This window comes from Gordionus sp. m RMFG-2023, chromosome 5 (genome assembly GCF_954871325.1).
Source record: "Gordionus sp. m RMFG-2023 chromosome 5, tfGorSpeb1-WG-v2, whole genome shotgun sequence".
Classification (NCBI taxonomy): Eukaryota; Metazoa; Nematomorpha; class Gordioida; order Chordodea; family Parachordodidae; genus Gordionus; species Gordionus sp. m RMFG-2023.
The window spans coordinates 9448406-9475988 of record NC_088779.1 but is presented as its reverse complement, the minus strand read 5'-3'; the positions used below and the strand labels follow the sequence as shown (position 1 = coordinate 9475988).

General features: G+C 27.3%; 1 protein-coding gene across 1 annotated transcript; it reads left to right on the top strand.

Annotated features, from left to right (window-relative positions):
• Positions 1 to 27583, top strand: LOC135930136 (uncharacterized). The gene is made up of 19 exons (XM_065466922.1): positions 1 to 237; positions 9014 to 9151; positions 9929 to 10325; positions 13052 to 13501; positions 17517 to 17647; positions 18440 to 18883; positions 19007 to 19158; positions 19349 to 19499; positions 19936 to 20147; positions 20753 to 20996; positions 21091 to 21473; positions 21637 to 21883; positions 21988 to 22179; positions 22261 to 22650; positions 22726 to 23007; positions 23234 to 23437; positions 23939 to 24114; positions 26480 to 26656; positions 26816 to 27583. Exons 1-19 carry the CDS (start codon positions 147 to 149, stop codon positions 27578 to 27580), a joined length of 5226 nt encoding a protein of 1741 aa, XP_065322994.1. The 5' UTR covers positions 1 to 146; the 3' UTR covers positions 27581 to 27583.

Here is a 27583-nt window from a genome sequence, read left to right as displayed (position 1 = left end):
CAATAATATTTGTAAAAAAAAATAACTTCCTATTTTGACAGACAAAATATATTTATAGCAATTCATCTTAAAATAAAAATGATAACTAGATATCAGTTTTTCTTATAAAATAATCCACTCTTGTTATCTAGAAATATATATAAACGATGTTAGGTGCTACACGCTTCGACTATTCTAGGAGCCGCGTGCTTCTAATCATTCACATATTCGTAATTTCAGTCATGGTTGAAATCAAAGGTTTAAAAAAAATATATATCTAACAATTTCGGTATTTAAGAAAGAAACAAAGAGAATGAAAAGAAAAGAATATTTTATTAATTATATTTATGCGGGGATGACACTTTACTTTGGCATGGCAGAGACTTATCATAAAAAAGTTATTCTACTAAACTAGTAGTAAGTAAAACTAATTATATTTTTTTTGGGATGTAACGACAAAAATAACTGGTTACATTTAGAGATGTAAAATTTGTTAAATATTTATATAATATCATCTTATCTTTATATGATGATTTTCTAAATTTAAAATGCACGTTCATTAAATATTACAAAGCACTGTAGAAGGTTGCCAAGGAAACCTATTTTTGAAGAAAATTTAGCAAACCTTTTTAGACATTAACTTTGAAATTAGTTTATTAAGCCCAAATCTTTCTGTAATTATACTATAATATATATTTTCTTAGTGCAAATACATATTTTTCAATTCAGTTATTTCTTTATTTAAGTTTTATTACATTTATATTACTTTAATTAAAATTTGTATGGCGCAAAAATATTTTATATAATAAAAAAATTACATTAAAATTGCTGTGTTACAAAAAAATTTAATAAGTAACTTTCGATGTAACTCATAGGCGGCTTATAAATTTTTTTTTATGTGGGCTGTATAATTTTTAAAGAAAATTTTAAAATATAAAATAATTTATGGATCAATATGATCTATTTTGATGAATATTTCAATGGAGGCAGGAGATATGATTTAACTAGTTAATTTCTTAAAGATGTAATTGTAACTATATCTAGTTACTTTAAAAAAATAGTTTTTAACAATGATCTATATTATGTATAATATTTATGATAAAGAAAGAAAATCGCCACATTAAATAATATTCGTTCCATTTTTTTAAAAAAAGAAGAAATTTAACAATAAATAATCCCAATTGGAATTACTATATTAGGTATAATAAAACAAAATATATCTAATACAATATAATTAATATTTGTATATATATTTATATACATATAAAAAAAACATTTTAAAAAAATAAATAAATATAGTATTGGAGGATATGTTTGTGACGGTGTTAAAAAAAATATATTGAGGTTAGGAAGGATAATCTTTTGGGGAGAGACTGCTTATGAAGCTAATATAATTAGCCTTGTGTATTGCGATGGAGAGCCTTTGCCTTAAGAAGAAGCCCTCGCGGGGTTCACCGGTTAGTTGACGAATGTGGGAGCCGAGTTCCTTGAAAAAGGATAAGGCATATTTCCCAAAAGTAGTAAGGGTAGTGGAAATAATGGGGATGAAAATATATTCTTGAGAGATTTCGGAATATTTCGCTATTTTGAGTGTCTCCTTTTTCTCGAGTATATTGACTGTTTGATTTGATGGAGCGAGTGGATCAATACAAGAATAGTCCCAGACCAGGAATTGACCGCGCTTCCAAAGAATTTGCGAAATACCGTCAGGCCGTTTCCCATCAGATCTGAAAAGACCGGATGGTAGATTCTTTATAAAAATAATAATTCATTTCATGAGATTTTAAATGATCAAACTCCAATTTTGTATTTTTACCCATAATGGGCAATTTTTTGTGTATTGCATATAAATGTTCATCTCAGGCCCCGGTCACATTAAAGGGGTCCATTTTGGAATTAAAAGACATATATATTAATGATTTTGTTAAACTGGATAGCTGATTTTTTTAAATAATAAAAGATTATTTATAATCCTTGAGCCCTCTAAAGTTATTAACGCACTGGACATTGATATAGTATAGTCTATCTTTAACTTTATTAGATTATATTCGTTAGCAGAAATGAAAGAAATATTTCAGGATACATTATATATACTTACTTTCCCGATTCCTTAATTAGTTGTTATATCAAATTTAATTAACTGTAGATTTATACATATTATTTGGCAACTTAGCAAAACACAAGGTATCTTAATAATTTTTTTATATATACAAACCATGATAGAGGCTGTACATAGAAATTCTTCCTTGAGCCCCGCCCCCCTTCATAGGAAAAATCAATTCTTATAGGCCCCTACCCATAATTTGTGGCTATTGGCCTGGGCCTCCTCAACTTGTTAAATGTGAGTTTAAGGCATCTCTCATACAACATAATTAGGAAATTTATCATAATAAACGATGCCTCAATTAAATTTGTATGATAATTATATAATCGAATATTATAATGAGATATTTATCCATTTTGGTGATGATTTCTTGACATCTTAGCAGGGTCTTTTATACCCCCCTTAGCAAATATTTTACTCCCTTCTAAAGTTTTACCCCCATCCCCACCCTCTTAAAATCAAAATGACCTCCTACTGACTTCAATAGCATCTACATAATTCCTTACCCCCCCCTCCTTCGCTCTTCAATACCCATATTTTAGACCTATTACTTCTATTTATATATAACGCCATACACTGTACACACACATACACGAGAACTCTATGATTTATAAGTTGGTTTATTAGTTACTTTCCTTATAATTGTTATATTGATGGATTAAATTATAAATTATATTAGAATTTATTTATTTTGTTGCTTATAAATCACAATTTTGTTAAAAATATTATAACTTTATTATAAAAAAAAGATGACCAATGAATCTAAGATCTTGTCTTGTTTCATTTAAAAGAAGAGAATAATTGCTATATAATAATATATAATAAATTATTTAACAAAAAAAATACTATGGAATAATTTTCAAAGATAAAAATCAAAAAAACAGTATAAAAGGAGAAGGGAAAGGCAGGCTATCGATTTTATAAATCTTTTTTATATTATTAATATGGAAAAAACATGATATTGTGTTTTTAAACAAAAATATATCATCTTCAAAAAACATAATATTTATATATTTAAAGAAAATTTGTTAGAAAATAATTCCTTTATAATCCCAAAGAAAAAACTTTTTAACTTATAAGAATATGGAACTTAATAATTAATTTAAAAAAAAATATATTAACCCAGAGATGTAATATAACGCTACCCCAATAGCAGAACCCTTTAGACCCCCCCCCCTCCATATTTTAATGACGCAACTGCCCAAGAGATAGATAGAAAAATGTTAAAAGATAAAACATTTCCCTTTTTTTAAAAAATTACTGAAGCCGTCAAAAGCGATAGCAGAAATTGTTTTCCTTTTAAATTTCAATTCAAATTTTCTATAACTAATTAATAATAATTATAATATTATGATTATTCTAATAAATTTAATAACGTATTAATTTTTCAAAAACAGTTTTTGAAAGTTTTTATCCCATACCTGATAGTGATAGACAAGATCGTTTATCTCTCAGCACTGCTTTTGATGTGCTGAACACCCGTTCAATATGCGCTGAGAGTGGGCGGAGGGTTTATACATTTTCAAGGTTTTAATATTTGAAAGTTGTTTGTACTTTCAAGGATGTATCTTAAACCTTAAACATGAAATAATAAAATAAAAAGGATTAGAATATAATAATAAAATACAAGTAATGTAAAAAGTAACGAGTTACTTCGATTATAGTTTATAACTGCCCAAAGACCGAAATAAAAATAGGGAATCGATCAAAAAACCGAATGTCAAATATCAAATATGGATAAGAGACAGTTTGAAAAATAAAATATATGTGTTACTATATGAGGTTCGAAGGAATCTCAATAAGTTTTTCTTTACTCTCCCTCCCCACACCCGCCCTTCTTTTCCAACCTCTCTAAGTAAATTTTATTATAATATTTATGATAAAAATATCTGATTTTCTAAAAAAATATCAAAATTAGATTTTTTGGAAAATTATATTTGGAAATAGTTTTAGATATAACGCTAGCTACTCTATCAGTTTAATACAAAGATTTGCACTAGTAGGGATTTATTATATAAGGTATATCGTAATTCACAATACTATAATAATAACCATCATAATTATAATCTAATAATTTTTTTAATTATTTTGCAAACAAAAGTTTTTTTATTAAAAAAGTGCTATAAATTTAAACTGTATTTCGGGTGTACTTTTTAGGAGGATATGTGAGTGAGAATATAATATCGATTTCAAATAAAATTAATATGAATAATATTCAATTACAAATTATAATCTCCTATATATAAGTAATAACCTGTGTTAAAAAAAAAAGAATAAAAAACAAACACAAACAAAAGAACTAATAATTTTCAGTTTAAACTTATTTTACTTTTTTTGTATAAAAAAATATAGTTAAAATATTTCATTTTTGCAAATCAGTTTTTGCGACAGTAATAAATTATATAAATTTTTTTTTATCTTTTAATAAGTTGACAATTAATGCGTATTAAATTACCATGAAAAATAATTTAAACAATCATTTAATATTTTTTAAAAGAACCACTTGAGAAAATTGTGTGATTTTAAAAAATTATAATAATATATATAAGTAATGTAATATTTATATTTTAGTAAGTAATCATTTGAATGAATTTTTTTTGTAGTTAATCGTGAAATTTGATAGATTCTTTTCAATGCAAGCAGAGTTAGAGAGAAATTGAATGAAAAGGGATTGAGAGGTTAAGAATTTATATTTTAAAAATAATATAAAGCATTTTTTTTCAAAAAAACTTACAAAATTTATTTTATTAGTATATATATATAATAGTGATAATGGATTAATAAATTTAAATAGGTTATAAAGGTAATATTATAACTAAGGGAAATAAAATTTGCATTCATTCACAATTATCTAGTATATATGTACATATAAACACACACAATCATTTAATATTTAAATTAGTCTGTAAAATATATCTATCTTAAAAGTAAATTAATTAATTAATTATAACACTTTTTTATTGTTTAAATTTTTTTTCCATTTCGATTTTTAAACAAAATGAACTAGATTTTTATAAAACAAAAATTTTACAAATTTTTTCTTCACTCATATCAAAACAAGGTTGATAACATTTGTTCGGATTTCTGGTGTAATTAAATATCATTAGTACACCGCACTACCAACCCAACCATACTTAAATGCAAAATTTCAATATTTTTTTTACATTTTTTAGGCTAAAGTTTCCTTGCATTTAAAAAAAATAATACATTTAATTTTTAATTCAACACCTTTTTTTGATCTTTGAGATTTTTTACGGTTAGAAACTTTAATATTTTAATTACTTTTAGTTTCTATCACTTTTATTATATTTAATTTTAAAATTATATATTTTTTTATTGCCCAGTATTAATTAACCGAATAGAAATTAATAATTTAACATATGTTAAGGCTACATGGTGTGCTCTTGAGAATTGGAATGAGTATAAAAAAATCTTTGCTTACTGGTTAAATAGCAACTACTTAACTACATATAATTTATACTGTTCACCTAAAAGCCAAACCATATATTTAGCTATTAAATATATAAGATTAACTATTTAATATCCTTTTTTTTAAATTTTATTTGATATATCTATATATGTTTCTTATAATATCACCATAATCAGGACTAGATGAAATAAATAACTGAAAAGATGCAGAATAGGTTTTTAAGCCAATAATCCAGGGAAAGGGGAAGTCTACCCATCTGGCCCAGGGATCCGGACATCTATTAAATAGCAAGATATAATTGTTATATGCTGTTTGTTTCAGTATTATTTTTTTCTATTCCGTAAACAAAGAATATGTGGTTTGGTTCGGTTCAGTCAGTTAAAATTCAATTTTTTTATATTTTAAAGAATTTAAGATATCTTATTTTATAAAACTATCTATCTTCAATATTATCGTGATTTAATTATCACCCAAAATTGGCCTGATTAAAAAGAAGAAGCAATATTTTTCAAAAAAGAGGGTTAAGAGATTTATTGGTGTGTGAATTTTTTAAAAATAAAGAAAAATACATATTTCATTTTTGGAATTAAAATCAATAAAAACCCATCATCGATAATTATAGGATTTATTTCTTAAAATATTTATAGATAAGGATTTTTTAAAAATAATTGTAAATTAGATTATCATTAAATGGTGCACTAAATATTGCGAAATTATCTTATCATAATATTTTTTTTAAAATGTAAAGTTGTTATAGTTATATTATAAACCACAACATTTGAGGATCTTAAACTCCATAAAGCAGCGGAATAAATAGACTCAAATCAAAAAATATTACCAACACCGGGGTAGGAAGAGTGCTGTCATAAAATAATGAAGCTAATGGTTTAGAAATAGTCTTTTTTAGACATGCAACTTTTATATAGAAGAGGAATTTTTTGACCTCTATGACATCCTATTGCTTCATTTATTGTATATGCTACATTGCATTGCAATGCTTAAATTACCAAATAAAGACTATCATTTAGCATTGATTATCGCATCCAGCGCCATAGACCCCACCCCCATAATAATTTCGGCCAATAACTTAGCCTCCGATTTTGTTTCTAATAGCTTATAAAAACAATCACAATTGCCCCACCCCCAGCAACTGAAGCTTTCTGGCCTTGGACCTAATCGCATCTTTTAATCATAACCATGCCCTGCTCACTATGAACACTTAGTTCGCCACCAGGGATTTCAGGTATATACAAGGTAAGAAGGAATAAAATCATAAATTTTTCTAGGTAAGAAAAATAATGCACTGCTGAAAACAGCGAAAAGATTATGATATTAAACAAACTATATATAAAAAATAGGTATATCTAGATTTTGAATGTAAAGATCCGACTCTAATAGTATAATTACATAAATTGCCCTAAGCGTAATTAAGAATGATTTCAAAAAGTCGATTATGGTTAGATATATTAAGTGAGATACATTATAAAAAGCGATGCATGATGCGTATTTTTAAAAATATTTATTCAAAAAACAATTTTAAAATTTTATATGGACCTGTTTAAAAAAAATACATTTATTGAATTTGAAAACAATCGTTTTTTTTATAAGCATAAACATTTTATAATTTAAAAAAATATTACAACTACAAAACAGGGTTGCTAGGTCTCCCCCTTTTAACGGGAGACTCCCGCAATTTTTTTTAGTTTACACGCTGACATCTCACTCTCACAAAACTACCGCAATAAGAAATATATCTTAAATATCTATCGCTATTTTTAAATTTCTCCCACACATTTTTTTTTTAGTATTTTAAAATAATAATTTGAAAAACAGTAATAGATTATTTTTATATTTTTAAAATAAATTTTAAATATTTATTCAAAAAACATGTCTAAGTTTGTAAATTTATTTCTATCCTTACTCCTTACCTTAATCATATGTTTTATTTTTATACAATAATAAATCAACATCATTCATTCATATTTTATCCTTTTCATGTGTGTTTATGTATAACATTATAGGGTTAAGCCCTTAATTATACATAATAAGGTTACCGACTTCGTTAGTATTTATATAAAGTAGTTATAAAATTAATAAAGGGATAACTAAGCCATCACAATTCCGGACGAAGGTCGACACTTATCGGGCTTGGCCAGCAAAATTTATTTTAGCAGTTTCTATATTTCACCCGCAAAATACCAAATTTCTCCCGCAATTTGAAAATTTTGACCTGGCAAGCTACAAAGTCAAATATTATATATCAAAAAAACGAGGCGATTAAATATCTTCTGGTCTTGTTTGAAGGATGGATGTTTGTTTATTTACCATATTCCGTTGAATCTCAAAATGATCCTACAAATTTCAGATTTTTTCCAATCACCAGAACAGGTGAAACTCAAAAATGGGAAAAAAGGAAAAAAATTAAGAAGACGAGGGTTAACTATTTTTAAAAATCTTGGGGGAGGGGAGTGTCTAGTGATCAGGTTTAAGTGGATAATCCACCGCGAATAACATTATAGATTTGTTGAACATTGTTTATATTATATTATAAACTCTTATTTAGTCTAGAATGTATCAAAATTATAAAAAGGCGGGTTAGAAATAATCGATTTTGAATAGGATTATTTTATTAAATGAATTTTGTTAATTTGATTAAAAATAAATTTTTTATTGTTTTTATATGTCGAATTTAATTTGAGTCTTTTTTTTATTATGTAACAATATTTCCCGAAGGAATAACGTTTATGTTGTATAAATATAACTGTGTAATATATCTTTTTTTAAATATTTATTTAGATATTTATTTTATACTGTATAATTATATAAAAATAGTTTTCATGCTTTAGTTATAAATATCTGTCAAATTGAATTTTTTTTAGAAATAAATATTCATAAAATATAGGAAATAATAATATTACAAGTAAGCAATCTAATCTAGATAAACAAGAGGATGTTATGATTAAAAATTATAATTAAATGTTAGAAAATATTCTGAATGTTAAAAATCGTATATTATCTAATAATAAACTATAGGAGACATAGAATATTTTCAAGATTTGAGATTCATATATTCTAACCAAATGCTAAAAATTTTAAAGTATTTTTTGTAAATTTATTTTTAACAAAAAAGTTCAAAAAATTAAGATAAAACCTTTGTTGCTATATAGATTTTCCTTTTTAATTAATATATAATAATTCTATCAATATTTATTATCAACATGAGATATTTTTATGCAGAGTTGTACCATACTTTTATAGTGCATCAAATGTACCGATAGAAAATCTAAAATCTGATACTCTTTTAAATGTAATCTATAAAGTATTGAAAATGTATCGATTTAGAAATTCAGAACTAAGATACTTAGAAATGTCAAAGGTAATTACAATATCGTTTGATAGTAAATAAACTTTTTGAATACAGTTTTATTGATACAGTATCACGATAATTTTAATACTTTGCTTTAATAATATATTAAAAAAATGTATGAAAAATATTTAAGGTATATCATTGATAGATCAATCATTCGCGATAAAACCGGTTGACACATTAACTCGCCTTGGACAGGATGTCTTACTACCATGCGTGATAAATAACAGAGTCGGAAAAGTTCAATGGACCAAAAATGCAGTAGCTCTCGGTAATTAAAATTTATAAGTTAGCAATGAAATATTATAATAAAAAATTATATAAATGATATATTTGAAATTTTATGAGAATACTTAAAATTTTGAAGATCATATCTAAACTTTTCACTGTATAACTGTATTATATACTATAATCAGTATTTACTAATCATTATAATAGAACTTGTTATGTATACTTTATATTTCATCATGACATCGTCATTAGTTTTTTTTAATGAGTGTAAATATAAGTGTATTTTATTTCATTTTGTCAACACTTCACTGGCCGTTCTATTTTTGCCATCAGTCTTTAAAAATTGGTGTTATCTTCCTAAATAATTATGAAGCCTAATTTAAAAGATTATCACCTAATTTGACGGTGGGCCACTTTATTGAGTCTATTTCATACCCATTTCATGTAAAATGTAATCTTCAAAATTATATAGAAATCATTAAGATAGATTTTAGAGATATAAGTATATAAATCCATACTCAGAAAAGAATTAGGGGATATGCGGAATTAATAAAATTGACTTGCTCTCATAATTTTTCATACCAGTGACTAGATAATTTGATAGACATTTTCATTCAAAAGCAAAGGGGGGATAACAAGAAATCTATGATTTTAGAAAACATTTTTCATTTTATAACAAATTTAAAAGTTAATAAAAATCTATTTAACTTGAATTCTGATTAATTGTGACCAAAAAACATTGGGTTATTTATCTTTAAAAAAAGTTAGGAGTTAAAATTAAATATCTACATAAACATAAAATATATCATACCCACAGGTTCCAATAGGGAAATACCTCGTTTTCCGACTTACAGTATGGTAGGGCGTGAAGAAGATGGAAATTTTTCTCTACTCGTCAAAAACGTTTCCTTAACCGATGAAGCGATTTACGAATGCCAAGTTTTACCCGTCAAAATGATAAGTGATACTGGGCTCAGGGCTAAAGCTAAATTAAGCATAGCAATTTTACCATTCAAAAATCCCGAAATATCGGTTTACCGGAACAAGGAAAGCCAACCTTTCATCATACTCTCTTCGTCCTTCGATGATCGCTCATCGATGGTGACCAAAGCTGCCTTAATGATGCATATTAACGTTACCAAGGCCGACACCTTAAATCTGAGATGTTCTGTATGGGGAGGAAAACCGTCTTCCCTTATAACATGGTTCAAGAAGTAATTTATATGTAGTCGATTTATTTTCCCTAATATTATATTTATGTTGCATTGAGCTAGTGTTATTAAATGCTACATTTAAAAGTAGCCCGCCATCGTACAGCTATTTTACAAAAAAGGAACGCGCTATTGGTGCCGTTATTTTACAAAAAAAGTAGCTCGCTATTAGCTACGTTTTGCGCTACTTTAAATTTTTTTAAAATATTTTTTACGTATCTCTATTTCCACAAATAAAAAATATTAGTATAAAAATATGACTATAATTTCAAATATATATAATTTATTTGTTTTTATTGCATTTCAATATAATATCATTTATCCCCAAGTCTAGAGCAAGATCAGAAAGTATAAGCTTTGACGTAATAAATAATCGTTTAACAAGGGTAATGCAGTATTAAATTTAATATACTTATTTTGTATATAAGTAAAAACTTCTTAAATATTCATTTGAGTATTTTTAGGCTTAAAAAATGCGTCTAGAAAATTTTCAGTAGTATTATTGTTTATTTAAAATAATCATTAGCTCAAAAACTATTATAGATACAGCTAGTGTTGTTAAACGGCTCGTTTTGAGCCGATTTTTAAAAACGCTCGATATTTTAGCCTGAAAAATATTGCCTAAGCCTCGAGATTTTGATAATATATGTATAGACCTTTATTCCTTCTATGAGCAAAATCTTAAGGGTGCGTAATATTTTTCTGGATGAAATATTGAGTTAGCCGTTTTTAAAAATCGGCTCAAAACCAGCCGTTTAACAACACTAGATACAGCCATAGATGTATTCAGGATTTTGCTAAGGTGGAGGGAGGGGGAAGAATTCCTTCCCCATGAATTTCATTAGAGATCTTTAGGTCCACTTATTGTAGGCATTTTATTAGATTTTTATGGAAATAATTTTGGGCTTACACTTTTATTAAAAATTAAAATCCTTTTAAAACTAGATTTCTAATGCATATTTTAAAATATAAATTTCAAAATAAAATAAAATAAAAAGATTACGATTTTAGAATCAATTATAAAATAATATATATGTGTATTTATTATAAAAAATTAAAAGTAGCGAGCTACCTTTATCACAATTTTTTTTAAATGTAGCGCGCTAAGGCTATCGTTACTGAAAATAATAGCGCGCAAGAATCGCTACACAACACTTGCATTGCGCCGATATTAATGTTGTCTATTATACTGTATGTGATATAACGACCTGTAAATCTATATACATTATTTTTAAAAAAAATAAATTTTAATCTATATTTTGATAACTAGGCAGGTATAGTAAATTCTAGACCATAAGAAACATACTGAAATATGATAAAGAAATAGTTTACTTTATAAAATATTTGGCATCTAAGAATAAATTATTTTTTATTTAGATTGAGACCCCAGAGTCCATTAGGTTTATAAAGCCAATAATGCCTAGACCCCTCTCTCTAACGATTAAAATATAGTATAATGCAATTATGTGAATTGACTGAGAGGCCATACCCCCCCCCCCCCCTTACCTTAAAATTTTTATGACGCACTTAAAACGGGATGGTAAGGAGTGGTATAATGCAAATGTGCGGGATTCACGTTTTAGAATATAATACTCTTGATATTGGGAATATAATATAGATGTTTTAAGAAGATTTATTCTGAAAATTCGTCACGTTCCTCTTAATTTATTCCTATACAGAAGCGCCAAAAATTTGTAAAAATTTATTTGCCGTTGTAATGTTATGTGGAAAGGTCTGCAGCGGGTGGGCATGGGTAGGCTATGTTTTATAAACCTCCGGTGAGTGAGCGGGCCGATTAAAATATTTTTCAAACGATGAGTGGGTAGGCGGCCGGTAGATTAAAAAAATATTTTGAGCGAAAAGTATGTTGCATTTAAAATAAAGAACCAAACCAACCAATAAAATAATTTTTATATATTGGGTGGGCTGGAGGGTTGTAACAACATTTTTAGATAAATGAGCGGACGGTTAAATTAAAAAATATTAAGTGCGAGCGGGTTAAAAAATTGAAACAATCGGTGGGCGGGTGTTTGTAGTGAAAACCCTTCCATTGCAGACCTCGAATGTGAACAAAAGATGAAAATATTATTAATAATGATAATCCCTAGTTTATATTTTATTTTAATTGATTTCATTTAAATCTTATTTTAATTTATTTTTTGTAAATTATATAAAAGAAGACGAAAGTAGTCAAAAAAAGAACTTAATTAGTTTTACTCTTTTAGTTTTTTTTAATCTTAAGTTGTTAGAGATCCCATAAACGGTTTGAAGAAGAAAAAAAAACTGAAACATAATAAAATCTTGGATGATAAAATATTTGATTTATTTATACTAAGCTCAGTTTTTGATTAACTTAAATAGAATTTATTGAACATTGAAAAAAAAAGAAGTAAATTGTTTTTTCATTTAAATGTAAATATTTTTTTTACTTTTAAAGAAAAATTTAAAGAATCTCAAAATCATCTAAAATTCTATTTTGAATATATTAAATAAGAATTTATTCGTGAATCAGGTTTGCTAATTTACATTTTGTTTTATTCTCTTATATTGACATTATAAATATATAATTTATTACCATAGTTAATATTACAACCTTGGGTGTGTCCAATTATTTTTTTTAAAAAATAGGTCATCTAAGTTTTTGTTATTATAAAAACCACACCCACCCCTCCATCCTTTCCCAATTTAAGCATAATAATTATTTATTTTTTAAAAAAAATCAAATCAAGAAATCAAAAGAATCATACAGTTAGGCTGAGAAATGTATCGGCGCAATACCTGAAATCCAACTACAACGTCGTATACAACGATATAAGGGTGCACCCTACCAATTTAGATAACGGCTCTTCATTCACGTGCATCGTAAACCCTCCGGGGTTTCCCTTGGATACCTACCCCCATTTGAGTATACATCTCAATGTGCTGAGTAAACCAACCCACGCGAAAATAATGATTACCGAAATATCTAATGTGACGAATGACCGTCTTATTAGATCTGAATTCGATTATAATAACTACGAAAATCGGGAAGAATTGGAATATATGAAAGATGCCAAATTTGTGGCCAAGGGTAATAACGTTGTATTAAAGTGTATAGTTTTCGGGGGTAATCCGATGCCGTTGGTGAATTGGTATAAAAATGGCGTAAAGCAGCTGCTTAACCACAATACGCAATTAAGGTATAATATATATAAGACGAAGTCCTAGCAAAGCAAGAAACTAAAATTGCACAATTTTTTTGCGCCAAGTTTTTGTTTCAGGCGACAATAAATTTGTTGCGAAATAGAAATGAATGACGAAATAAATTGCACAATTATTTTACCTTTACAATTTCCATAACTTTACATAGTTTTATTTGTTTGCCAATAAAGCCGCTCAAATTTAATGGCTTGTGAGTTAATATTAATTTTTTTTTAAAAAAAGTTACATTTAATAATCAATATGAGATATAAACGTAATTCTATCTATAATAATTTGATTTAATATTTTGTGCTTGAGAAACGAAATTGTCCTATTTTCGAGCAACAAGGCATTTTCCATAATTAATTATCAGCACTCCAATGCTCAAATTTTTAACAAATGGACGTTTGAATACCCATTAAAAATATTAAAATAAACTATATTAAATTTGTAAAATAAATACCTTTTAATATAAAATTGGTGGATTCCATTTATTGTTAAATTTTGGCCAAAATTAAATTTATAATAAGAAATAACAAGTAAAATAATATTAAAGATAAAATAATATTAATCCCAAAATAAAAAAGTGAATAATAAAAAATAATAAAACCTTCAAGTACAAAATTTCTCACTTATATCAGGTCTAGAGAGTTGCAAGGCTTGGGTTGAGTTCGGATAAAAATCTTTTTTGAGCTCTGACTGTTCCACTCGAAACCCGATCCAAACAATAAATATTAGTATAAATATCCTAAATAACCATTATAATTCATAATGTCATTATAAGACCATTTCATTTTTTATTTATCACATTTTATCCTTAAAATGTTAAATGGAATAACATGTCATTTTATAATTTATATAACAACCATATACCAAACTATTTTATGTGATTATATTTTAATACATTGTATAGTTAAAACGATATAATATTTTATCAAGTTAAATAAAATATATTTTACTAATATCTATTTAATTAAATAGCCTTATATTTTCATTTTATAAAAATTATTTTAATGAATGCTAAATTAAAAAAAATCGGTAAAAAGATTAAAAGAAATGAAAATGAAGTAAAAGAAAATAATGTCAATGTCAAATCTGAGGTCTGGAAAAAGTTTTCATTTATATATGATGAAAACAAAGAAACTTAATTATGTGAGTTGCAATTTTTGCAAATATATATACCTTTATAATTTCATATATTTATACACTAGATATATGATATGATATTATTAAATTATTTTAGGCACAAATCAACTAAAAAGGCATAAATGTGTATTTACTATAGAGAGTAAAAAGAGTCAATTAACATTTGATAGCCTTTTTGTTACTGATCCCAAAAAACTCAAAAGTTGTACCAAATTAAAAAAAGAAGTGTACAAAGGTGCTTACCATGTTTTGTAGACGTGATTTAAGATTATTTGATACAATTCATGTGGAAGGCTTTGTTGATTTATGCCAATATTTTCCCAAAATTGGCCTAATATATGAAATTATTGATGTTAAAAGTATCATTTCGAATCCTACAACAATTTCCCGAAATTAAACATATATAAGAAAAAGGGTAGATATGTGGTAACTAAATATGAAAATATAGCTAAATTATTTGTAATTTTTTATAGCTACTACAGATCTGGACTGATAATAAAAAAGTATATAATGTAACTCTTACTATTCATTTCTTAGACGATTCTGCATGTTTGAAGAAGAAAAGGGAGACGGGTAAAAATATAAAAAGAAAATTATTAGAAATTTCACTTTATTAGGTATTGATATTAAAGTAATTATAAAAATCAATGTATTTTTTATATCAGGATGCAGTAGAGCATATTTATCTGAAATGTCATTCATTACAAACCAAGGAGGTAAAATGAAGCATTCAAGGATCATAAACGATAAAATTGGGCTTCTCATCTTTTAAATACAGTATTAAATTTGATGTTTTGTTGATAGTAAAAGTTTAGTTACTTATATAAAATAGAGTGGATATGTTATTTTATCATAACATAGGAATAAATTTTATATTAGTTAATCAACTTGATAAAACACGTGTATTGAGATTTGAAGGAATTGCAGACTATAGATGATTGAATCGATTTTTAATCAATTCAAAAATTTGAGATTCTCAGTTCTAGTGGAAAAAAAATTAGGCTCGAAAATATAGATTATGAAATGATGAGGAATCTTATTAAGTTTCTGACGCCTTTTACGAGTGATGGTGATTTAAAACTCACCAATCACAAAATTATATTGTGTTATCACAAAATATTGAGTTATTTTTTTTGCTCATCCAAACATAAATTGCCAGCTTACCCAGCTGTCACAAAGATGTCGGAAAATAATGGTGGATAAATTTTAAATAGATTTCCACCAAATTTCGACATTTTTTTGTGTACAAAATTTTGGAATAGCCAACATATTAGCTCATTGATTAATGCCGAGAAGATCATTAGAGATATGATTGGGCAAAAATCTATAAACACCAACTCACCATCTAGCTTCTACTAAACTATAGAGTATAGTGAATAAAGGTTTATTAAATTAATTATAAAATTATGAATTAAAAGTAAATATATTTTTTAAAATTATTATTTTATATTATGAATATTTTTTTTCTTAAGAAAATACTGAGGAGATAAGTTTTTGGATTTCTCTCTATGGGAGACTGACAGTGCGTTTTCTGATGCGCATTGAAGTATACAAATTTCAAAAATACCTAGATGCTAAATTATAAGATGATAATATTTTAAAATGGTGAAAGACAAACCATAATGACTTTCCAAATATAAGCATTTTGGCTTAAATTCCTAGCTATCCATACTTTGTCAGCTAGCATTGAAAGATCATTTCAGCTGCTGGTAGGGCTTTTGAAGAGAAAAGGACTAAAGCCGAATAAACTAGACTCCTAATTACTATATATCACAATTATTCACTTTGTGACACTTTTGATAATGATATTGATAAGTTATTACTGTTCATTATTATATTTTTTAGTCTTCGATATAAACTTTGCAGACATCTAATCACTATATATAATTTGCATAAGAAAAATAACCGTTATTTATAAGTGCATAAATTCGCATATCACAACAAAACCAATGAAAAGATTTTCTTTTATAATATAAACTGTTTTATAAGTAGAGACTGTAAGGCTCGTCGTGTTATGCTAGAGCCTAGGACCTTAGAATAATTTTTCTAAACCCCGGCTTATGCAAGGCCAAAAAATGACACTCGGACTAGAAAACAAAACTCAGGCCTGATTGGATCAAAATTTTGTCAATTGTGGTCTGGCTATGAAAATTTGTACACATCCATGCCCATACTAATAATAGTATACCACTGTAGTATAACTCTCCAAATTCATTTTTTTTTCCAGCTAATCCAGCCAGGCCACCTCATTGAACCGAAAATTTTAATTAAAAGATATAAATTAAATGTTTAAGAAATCAAATGAAGTAAAAAAAATAAATAAATTATTGCTTTACCATAATCAAAAATAAATTTTATTTTTTATTTATAAATTAAAAAAAAAATATTATTCAAGTTCTAGCCCGGCCCAAATTTAAAAAAAAAAGAAGTGACCCCCTCCTAACCCTCACATTCAATTTTTTAGGCGAGACGGGGCTTTGGGCCCATTTGCATGGGTTTACTCTGGTTTCAAATTTTTATATTATACAACTTTTGAATTGTGCCCTTAACTTAATTGATGACTTTTTATGTATATTTAAAATCAAAAAATAATAGTGCTTAAATTTCCGAACGATATCAATACCATATTGAAAAAAAATTTATTTTTCGTATAACCAAACATTGGTTAATTAACAAAAGTATTTGAGCTTTTTAATTATAATTAACTCCTTTAATCATGAATACATCCAAAAAAAATTATATATTTAAAAAAAAATGATTATATCAAGTTTTTTCTATATTTCGTAATCCATATATATATATAAGAAATAAAATTTTAAATTAAAACATATAAATTTTAAAACTCAGTTATTTCCGAAATATTATTAGGGATAACGTATGGGAATCCAATTATTCCTTCGTAGCGTCTGAAAAAGATGATAACACAACGTACAGGTGCATAGCTGCTAATAATTTGGATCAAGGAAAAGTGGAAGCGCAAACTCGAATATATGTGTCATGTAAAATTTGCATTCGTATTATATAGTATAATGTTATATAGTACTTATTTTGAGCATTGAGTAAATGGAGAATTCGTTCCATTATGCCGGCGCGCACCTAAGAAAAAATTTGTTAAGCATTGAGGCTCAGTTAATTAATTTAAATATGAGCTGTATTTTTAAAAAAAATATATTGATGCTGAGATAAAAGTAAAAACTAGGTTTAATTTTTATCCTTGATAAAAGTAGAGGCTAAATTGGCTAAAAATTGAGCAATTACCTAACCATCTCTCTTTCGGTTATATTATATTAGAAGTGTAATAATAAATAAAATAAGATTATATAAGCGTATATTAATTATATAGCATTTTATCTCATACAAATATCATTTCAAACTTATAAAGTATCATGTATACATCAATTAAAATAATAATATATGCGTAAAGCTTGAAATAATATTTTATGAAAAAAATGGTATAGGTTAACTAAGACCATACCAGAGCGTTCCTATAGCGTATATAAAATTTGAAAAAAATCGAGCCGCTACAAAATATATACTAAAAAATTTGGATAATTTCAAGCGTTTGTCATTAAACATTTTTATCTAATATAGTTGTATTAATTCTGAATAATTCTAATATTTTTAAAACTACCTTGTATAATAAATTATAACTATATACTTCTGGTTTTAATTTTTTTTTACATATGGAGACTACCAAACTTCTAGGAAACTTGGTATGGACTTTAGCCATATAAATTCAATTCGTTATCAGAAAAATTTATTCTAAAGGTTTTTCAAAATTTGTATTTTAGATCCTCCAGAACACCTGACCCTTAAAAAAGTTGAGGGAGATTTTATGCGTAATCAGAGTAGTTATGTGATGTGTTTAACATCGGCAAATAATCCACCCCACAAAATTCGCTGGCATTCAAATGCTTTAAATTTTACCGTGGACAGCAATTTGGAAATCATAAGAGATGTAAGCAACGACGGATTTAATATGCTAAATCTAACCCAATTTAACGACAAGTGGACGTATTCCATCTCCACACCTTACGTATATGCGAAAAATTTGAAATACGGAAATGAAATTAATCCATTTTCGGATGACAAAGTTGGATATGGACACATGACCTGGTCCATCTTGAAATTAGGACCCTTTGATTTGAACGCAACTTTTTTTGACATATCCTGTATTGCCATAAATCCGATGAGTCAACAAAATATATCCACCATAAAGCTTTATGATATCTTTGGTTTAAGAACTATATATTATTTAATTTATTTACTAACTAACCTTTAAATTTAAATTATATCTCGCTCTTTAAAAGTATGAATTTTTAATTTTATGATGAAATCAATTATTTTATATTTGACAGATTTTCCAAAGGGATTTGGGATAATGCTTATAAAGCCCAGTTATAACGCGTTGTCCATACCAGAAAACCAAACTGCAGTACTAAAGTGCGCTATTTATGACGATCTTAACGGCTCTGATATGTATTGGAAGATAAAAGATAAAATAATTAAGGTTGATTTTCTTAAAAACATAATTATGTTCTTGAATGATATACATTTCACATAAAAACAATTTGGGAAAAAAATAAATAGATTTTATCATTAAAATGTAAAAAGTGTCTCAAAAATTATTTTAGGATTTGAAATATATAAAAACAAATTATCAGTTTAAATCATTCATTATAAATAATTAAATATGTTAGGTTCCAATCGAATATGACAAAAAGGGCAGGGCCAATATCAAATACACGTTCAAAGCGAAAAGAAATCATATGAAAAATTCTATCCAATGTATTTACAAGCACAAATTTGCGGACATAAATACTCGCATTTCTTACAGGCCCAACATCACTTGTAAGAATGAATTCATAAAGATTATATAAAGCCTAAATAACCCATTTTTTATTCAAAATTTTTATAAAAAAAGTAAACCAACCGTTTTTGGATTAAGTATACATAACAATTTATCTCTATTTAAGAGTTGTAATATATCATTTAAAAGTAAAATTATTGGCCAAATTGCCTGTATTTCACAGGATGGATATCCTACAGGTTAGATACGATTTTGGCGAAGTCTTTAAAGGGCACTATAATTGATTAGTTTTAATAATTTTCTATAAAATAAGTTAAGGTAGAATAGCACGGTATTTGCGACCCACATGACATACATTATATAGTTAAATGATAAGATTTAGCCAGGCTAAAAAAATAAATAATATACAATTTTATCCTTAAATTTTCGAAATAACTGGTAAAATATATATTTTTAAAAAAATATATAAATATAAAGTTGATGCAAACCAAATCGAACTATTACCAACATTGGTCGAAGCCAAAGTTCACCAACTTAAAAAGTTTACGTGCCGAGTTTCCGAAAGTAATCCAGAGCCGACACTTATATGGTTTTTAGAGAATAATCCTCTTCCTAACGTATCCGTGATTTCTACTCAAATTATTGAGGACAAAAAATCATTCGTAAAAATTACCCTTTCTGTACTAGAAGTAATATTTTTTGTCTTTTATTTTTTCAAATAATTTAAATATATTACGCCAATTTCAATTTCACCATAAATATTTAAAGATTCCTAGGGTGTGTCCTGATTCGATTTACTAAATAGCCTAAAAAAGTGTAAAAGGTCACACCATTATTTACTTATTTTCATAGGTTCTTAAAAATAGAGACCTAATAGCGGGATTTTTTCTGAATCAGTCGATACTAGGCGCCAATTTAATTTCCAATAAAATAAATTAGGGGTAGATATAACAATTAGGTTTTTTTTAAAAAAAAATATCGTTTTGTAAATAAGGAATAAAAATTCAATACAATATATCCTATCGCATAACATTTTAAGTATATACTATTATTATATAAAAATCAGACACCTCACGGGCACACGGGCTGGGGGGCCGTATTTTATTTTTTTTAAAAATACCCGGATATGGCAGAATATTTTAAAACCAAACATTTTAAATTGCCATTGTTAACTATACTAATTAAAAATAAATGTAATATATTTTAAAAAAATCCGGGCAGAGTCGAAATTTTTTTTTTTTAAAAAATCCAAACCTAGCCGTGATAAAATAATGAACAATTTTCTAAACTTCAGATGGAGGTGGACCAAACACTTCACGAAAAGATAGTCACTTGTCAAGCTATAAGCAAAACGACAAAAAATTCGATATATGCAAGCGCCAAAATATTAATCCTAACTCTTCCTTTGTTTAAACTGAATATGGCTGGAGCTCAGGTCGTAAAGTTATATGAAACTTCTAATTTCTCGCAAGTCCTGATAAGTATTGACTCTTTCGGATATCCTCCTGATATCAAGAGTTTTGAATGCTATAAGGAAGGTAATTTTTATATATTAAATAATTTGTGACATTTTTTTTCTGCATTTCATATGAATTATTATAAAACGCTTATTTTCATAATTTATCCTAATAGAAATAACCGGAATACTAAAAAATTCTAATCTCAGCCTATTCCTAGATACCACATCAAAGCAGCTTAAGTTAAACAAAGTGGATTACACGGATGTAGGAGCTTACAAATGTTTGATTTCCAATTTAGCCGGAAACACGTGGGTAAAATTGAATTTGGAATTGATGAAACCAATACGCATCAGCACGTCTCATACAGAGTTAGAAGTGGACAATGGAGGCCTTGCCACCATGAGATGTTTAGTTTATTATCATAATCGTGGTTCAATTGATTCTTCAACCACTCCAAATAATAATGATTATGATGTACAAATGAGACCTAACATTACGAAATGGGTTTACGATGGAAAAACTCTCACCGAAGATAATGATCCTAATTTAATTATGGTAATATAATTTTTATAATGTGATCCATGTTTCAAGTTCAATTAATATGAATTTAACTATCATTTTTGTTCTATTTAGTTAAAATATCATGATATTTTTATTATACAATTTTGACTTTAGACTTTTTAATATAGTTTTTATACATGACATTTTTTAAACACAGTTCAAAGGCAAAGATTTTATGGAATTGCAAATTAAGCGAGTTAACCCTAAGACTGCCGGTAAATATGGATGTATATTCGAAGACAAATTTGGTCAGGTTTTGGCAAATATAAAACTCAAAATCAAATATGCGCCCATCTTTTCATTGAATAACATTAAGATTGTAGCTCCAGACCTAACCGATTCAGTTAATTTGAATTGTCAGGCCTATGGTTACCCCAAAGTCTTGGTAGATTGGATATTAGAAGGTTAGTTTTTATCAATTTTAGTAATGGAATTTATAATGTATACTTATTTTTTTTCTTTATAACAATTTGAGAATTATTTCCTTATAGTATATTGTGATAATTAGGTAAAAGAGTGACAACGAATAACCGTATTAAAGGTATTTTAATTACAAATTCATACTCCATGGAAAACTTTACAGCTCTTAGCAAAATTTCTCTATCAAAGGTATCATCAAAATACCTCAATACTACTATTCAATGTGTAGCTTATAATGATTTAGGAAGAGACTTTCAAAATATCTTTATCGCGAAAAGAGGTAAATACCGAATAAATTTTATATAATAACAACTAAACTGAATTTCTTCTTTTCCCCAAAAAAAATTATTTGATTTTTAAGGCAAACCATACCCAGTCAGGAAGATAAATTTAACTAGATTATCACCATATTCCGTTAATATAAAATGGGAGAAACCTTTTGACGGAGGTCTTCCTACCAATTTTTCCGTTGGTGTCAGAATGATCGAAGAATTGGACAACATTCAAAACTCTATACTTTCCCGCAATTTAGTTCAAAGATCTAATCATGACACCGGAGATAAAGATACACATTTATTTGAATGGCATAATGTGTACTCATCTGACAACATTCAAACCTATGAAATTTTTAATCTGAAACGTGACTTCAAATATGTGATATGCGTCATGGGTACAAATGATATAGGGACATCGGGTTGTCAAAATTCTTCCTCTATGCTCTATTTCCAAAATATTTATGATAATGATTTAGGTTATTATCATTTTTTTTACTTTTAAATTAAGAAATAGAAAAATATAATGTTTTTTACAAATTTAAATCTTAAAGATAGAATCAATCAGAGCTATTATAATTCCACAACCATGCTAAAGAGGGTGAAGATAACTCCGTACACTAGAAGCACTGTCAACTTATTTGCCATCGAAGATGTTTCCCATTCTCTAGTTATGATTCTTATATGCGTATTTGTGGCCGTTGTTCTTATCTGTCACATAAGCATTATTGTACATTGCAGGCGTAAAAAAGGAGGGTTTTGCAAAGGCGTTTCTCAGTGTAGGAATGCTCAATGCAAGAGGAAGCATAATAGTCGTTATGATAACATAAATACCGGTAAAAAGCTAATTATTCGATGCACATAATTTTTAAAACTTTTACCAAATATAACCCAACTCTTCTATTATGTTGAACACTTTAAGTTTAATAAAAATAATATTTTACGCTATAAAAATGAGTTGTAATCATTCGTACAATATAATTCATAATATAACATAATTTACTTAAATGTTAATCTACTAGATTTATATATAAAATATATGATCTATCCAAAAACAAAAAGAAAATGGGTCGAAGTTTATTTTGAACTACAAAATCGACGATGATGATGATCTCTTCAGGGGCTCTAAGTCATTATTTAACGGCTCAAAAACTGAGGATTGTTCTAATCACCCTTTGAATAAAGGAATTCTTCAACACAACCCGGACATGGTAAATGAGGGTATCACTATTTCTAGTCCTATAAAGCCGGGTGACCAACAAATTAGTAAATACAGAATATATATATATATAGTTGATGGCAAATATTTTTCGTAAGAATAAGAATACTCGTTATGGTGCCCAAATTTTTAGATTCGACCAACCCTATGTTCACAGTTAGTGCGAATTCGCCGCAAAATATACAAAATATTATATAAATATAATATTTTTACATTAATTTTTGTATACTTCGCCGCTAATTTGCGCCAACTGTGACAGGGTAAGTGACACTGTTAGAATAATTAAGTAGCACTATGTAATTCGATGTGTCTTATAAATTTTAATAATGCATATATTTTCAGTTCAAATTTCTTTTAAGAAAGAAATAAAATGTTTCTAAAGAAAAGTAAAGCTCCCAGAGGTGATCACATGACTATCTCGATAACTTAACCATTTCTTCTTGTTTTTTAAACCACGAGAACCATTAAATAAAAAATTGTTTTATATAATGTTAATTTTCACTTAGTCCTAAATGATATATATTTTCTAAAATTTTACACGGATTTAGGTTACGAAACTAAATCAGAGTTGATAGATTCGGATAATTTGTATCAGCAACAAAACTATGCCGAAATTCTAAGACAAAATGCTAAGAAAATGAATAAAATCAACGATTGTTACGACAAACTCAATGTAATAAATCCGATGCAGCATAGTACATCGACATTTGAATACCAATCTCCGGTAATTTATTTTACTTTTTCCCGGAGAATATATTTTGTATAAGTTGTTCCAGTAATAATATTTTATTAAAGAAAACGACATAAATTGTCCCAATGATCAGCTTTGAAAGCATTTTTAAAATTTTGGTAGCTAGGCCACTTAAAAATATTTCTAATAATTTGGGCCAGGTGGGGCTGCGACGACCTTTAGCACTAATAATACTAAGTTGTCCATTTTTATAATGGGATTCATAATCAAGCAATTTAAAATATGAATTAGGTATAATGTACGCAATTTATTTTAGTAAAACATAAATTATTTATAATAAATTACTGAATTGGATGATTATTTATAAGCATAATTTGTGAAATATATATTCTTTTTTAAATTTACAATTCACTTAAAACACCTTAAAAAGAAATTTGCGAATTTTATACTAGGTGAGGGGGGGGGGGTCATAAAATAAATGGTAAAATGACTAGGGATGTAAATTTCCCGGGAAACTATATTTCGGGGAAATTTCCCTTTGGAGGAAAAAACGGGAAATAATGGGAAAATAGGGAAAAAACGGGAAACTATCTTTTTTATAATACTTTACAGGTCAATATTGATTTTTTTTTATGTTTTATTGAAAATATATAGATTATAAACATTATAATTAAACAAATATAAATTATTTTCAACTAATTTGCAATTACTTTACATGTTTTATTTGAAATATTATATATAGACTAAATAATATTTAAACAATTAATTTTGAATAGTTAATTATCTTCGTTTGAAGATGAAAATGATTCCAGATCAGAGCTTGAAATTCTGGAATCCAGAAATTTGTCATTTTCAGAAATTTCCTTTCCCATAAAATGTAGATTGGCTCTTATATAAACTAATTTGCGAACTTTGTCATTTTTTATTCTATTTCTAGATTTAGAATGAATATTTCCAAAGGAGGACCATATTCTTTCTGATGCTGCACTTGTTGGTGGTACTGATAAAATTCGTATGGCTAGGGTCGATATGTATTGATTGCAACATAGACCTAATAAAATATTGAATAACACAATTTTAAGTTTAGAAAAAGAGTTAAGTTATTGTTTACAGAAATATAAAAGTATTTAACCCTTCCACCAACTCACTGGATCTGTAAATGATGCGCCTTGCCAAAGACTTGCTATATTAAAAAAATCTTCCCTTACGATATTTGGATAGGTTTCCTATTACTCTTGCAATATCTAAATCTAGATATCCAGAAAATCCAACCCCTTTGCAACTTCATTGTCTCTTAAATTAAATCCACAAAACCTTGGGTCAAATATATGAGCAGCATAATGAATATTCCGACAACAAAAATTTTTTCGGCTTTTGATAAACTGCTCTATTTCTAAAATCTCGCTCTGCGACAATATATTTGATATTGTTTTATAAGCGTTAAATGTCTCCCTGATATGAATAAACGCTTGAGGGACATCAGATAAATTGGCTTTATCTCCTTTCACTATCTCTATTTGCGTAAATATGACTTTAATAAAATTATATAGTTGCATTAGATCATTTAAAAACCCATCGTTATCAAGAAGAGTAAGTCTCTTATCTCGATCAGTAAATATATCAAGAATAGCTATTTCCTGTAAAATATCTTTATTTTTTAACAAGCTATTTATCATCAAAACTATATCTGCCCAACGAGTTGGGCTAGGCAACTTTAGGGAAACAATTTTATTATTATTTCTTAGGAGTTGTTTTTCTTTTAACGTTGATAAAAGAATATTGTTAGATTTTAAATATTTTATGATATTTTTAGCTTTTGTGACTAAAATTTGAATGGATAATATCTTATTTGCTATGTCCTTTACAAGTAGATTTAATCCATGAGCGGATCCAATGCATTCAATAGTTGGGTATTTCAGTTTTACAAGGGCCCATGCTTTTTTCATATTGCTTGCATTGTCAGTTATTATGGTGTTGATTTTTAAAATTCCTATTTCTATTTATTTATAATATAAATATACTTTTCAGACTAGCTATTTAATTTTAACAAGTATCTTCTAAAATTTTGCAAATGTAAATAGGGAAATTGACATAATTCAAAAACAAAACACAATTATAATTTATGATATGAACCACGAGGAAAAAATGATTTTATAAAATCTAATAAAAATCGTATTTATTTTATCATAAGATCATTTTCAAAATTGGGAAACTGTTAATATTTTAAAAATCATGTTGATTTAGGCAAAAAAACCTATTATAAAAATTGGGGAATCTATAGGGGAAATTTCAAAATTTCCTGGGAAATATGGGAAATTTCCCCTGTCTTACATCCCTAAACATGACTCTCGTTCCCTTATTTACTTCTCTGAGTTATATGTTTTAATCAATCATTTAGGCATATTGTGATGAGAGGTTTTGCGAATTGGAGAATTTAAAACCGGTTAATGCTACGATTTCCGATCTCAGGAGCTCTATTGCTTTGAAAGAGTATTATTCGAATGATAGAAATTTATTATGCCCAGACGATATATCAAAATATTTTGCTAGGCCTAACTTTATAGAATGGAAACAGGTCTCATTTTATTTATGTTTAAAAAAAAGTTGTCATAAAATTTGATTTACATCATTAAAGTAATATACTGTATAATTTTTAATAAGTATAAGGTCATAGTCCTGTCAAACTAAAAGCGAATAAAAAATAATGTTTGATATATTATATTGCGAAAACTAGAAATCACCTCAACTATCACCTAATAATCTTTTCGAGCAATACTCAAATCTATCGAGCGATTCGGGAAATGGATCTATTCCTTCCCCTTTAATATTGAATAGTGAGGAACCATTGAACGTGCGTCAAGGGCCTCCGCAGATTGATAAAATAAAAAATGAAAATAAACTGAGCATAACTACAGTCATTCATAATTATATAGGAAGGAAACCTTCTCCGGCGATGGGACATTCATTACGAGAACAAGAGATTATTAAGAATGAATCATTGAAAGCTCAGAAATTTCCTGTCGAAAACAACATATATCAAATGTCATTAAATAGCCAGGGTAATGAGGAAAACTTTTATCCCCCAGGCAAATCGAGCATATTAACACCGGTTGGTTCCTCTCACTCAACTGGGAAATGTTTTGGAATAGATTTAGAAAATAATAATAATACCGCGAAATATGATAACAGTAGCAGCAATGACATTCTTCCCACAAATTATTATCGGGGAAATTGCGAGTTTGGAAATATGGATACATCATTGATACGCCTTCCTTTGAAGACCTTACAACCTCGAGGATTTAAAGGTACGAATGGAAATAACTATTTTTTTGCGGCAGAATCCAAAAGGGACAATAATTATAAGACACCCAGTGACGCGTTAAAAAATTTCGATTATCCCAAATACTCACGTGATTCACCGAATAATTTTGAATATTCATTTTTGCAGGAGGGAATAGAGGGTTCTATCAAGACTCTAAACTCTGGAATCGATATATAATAT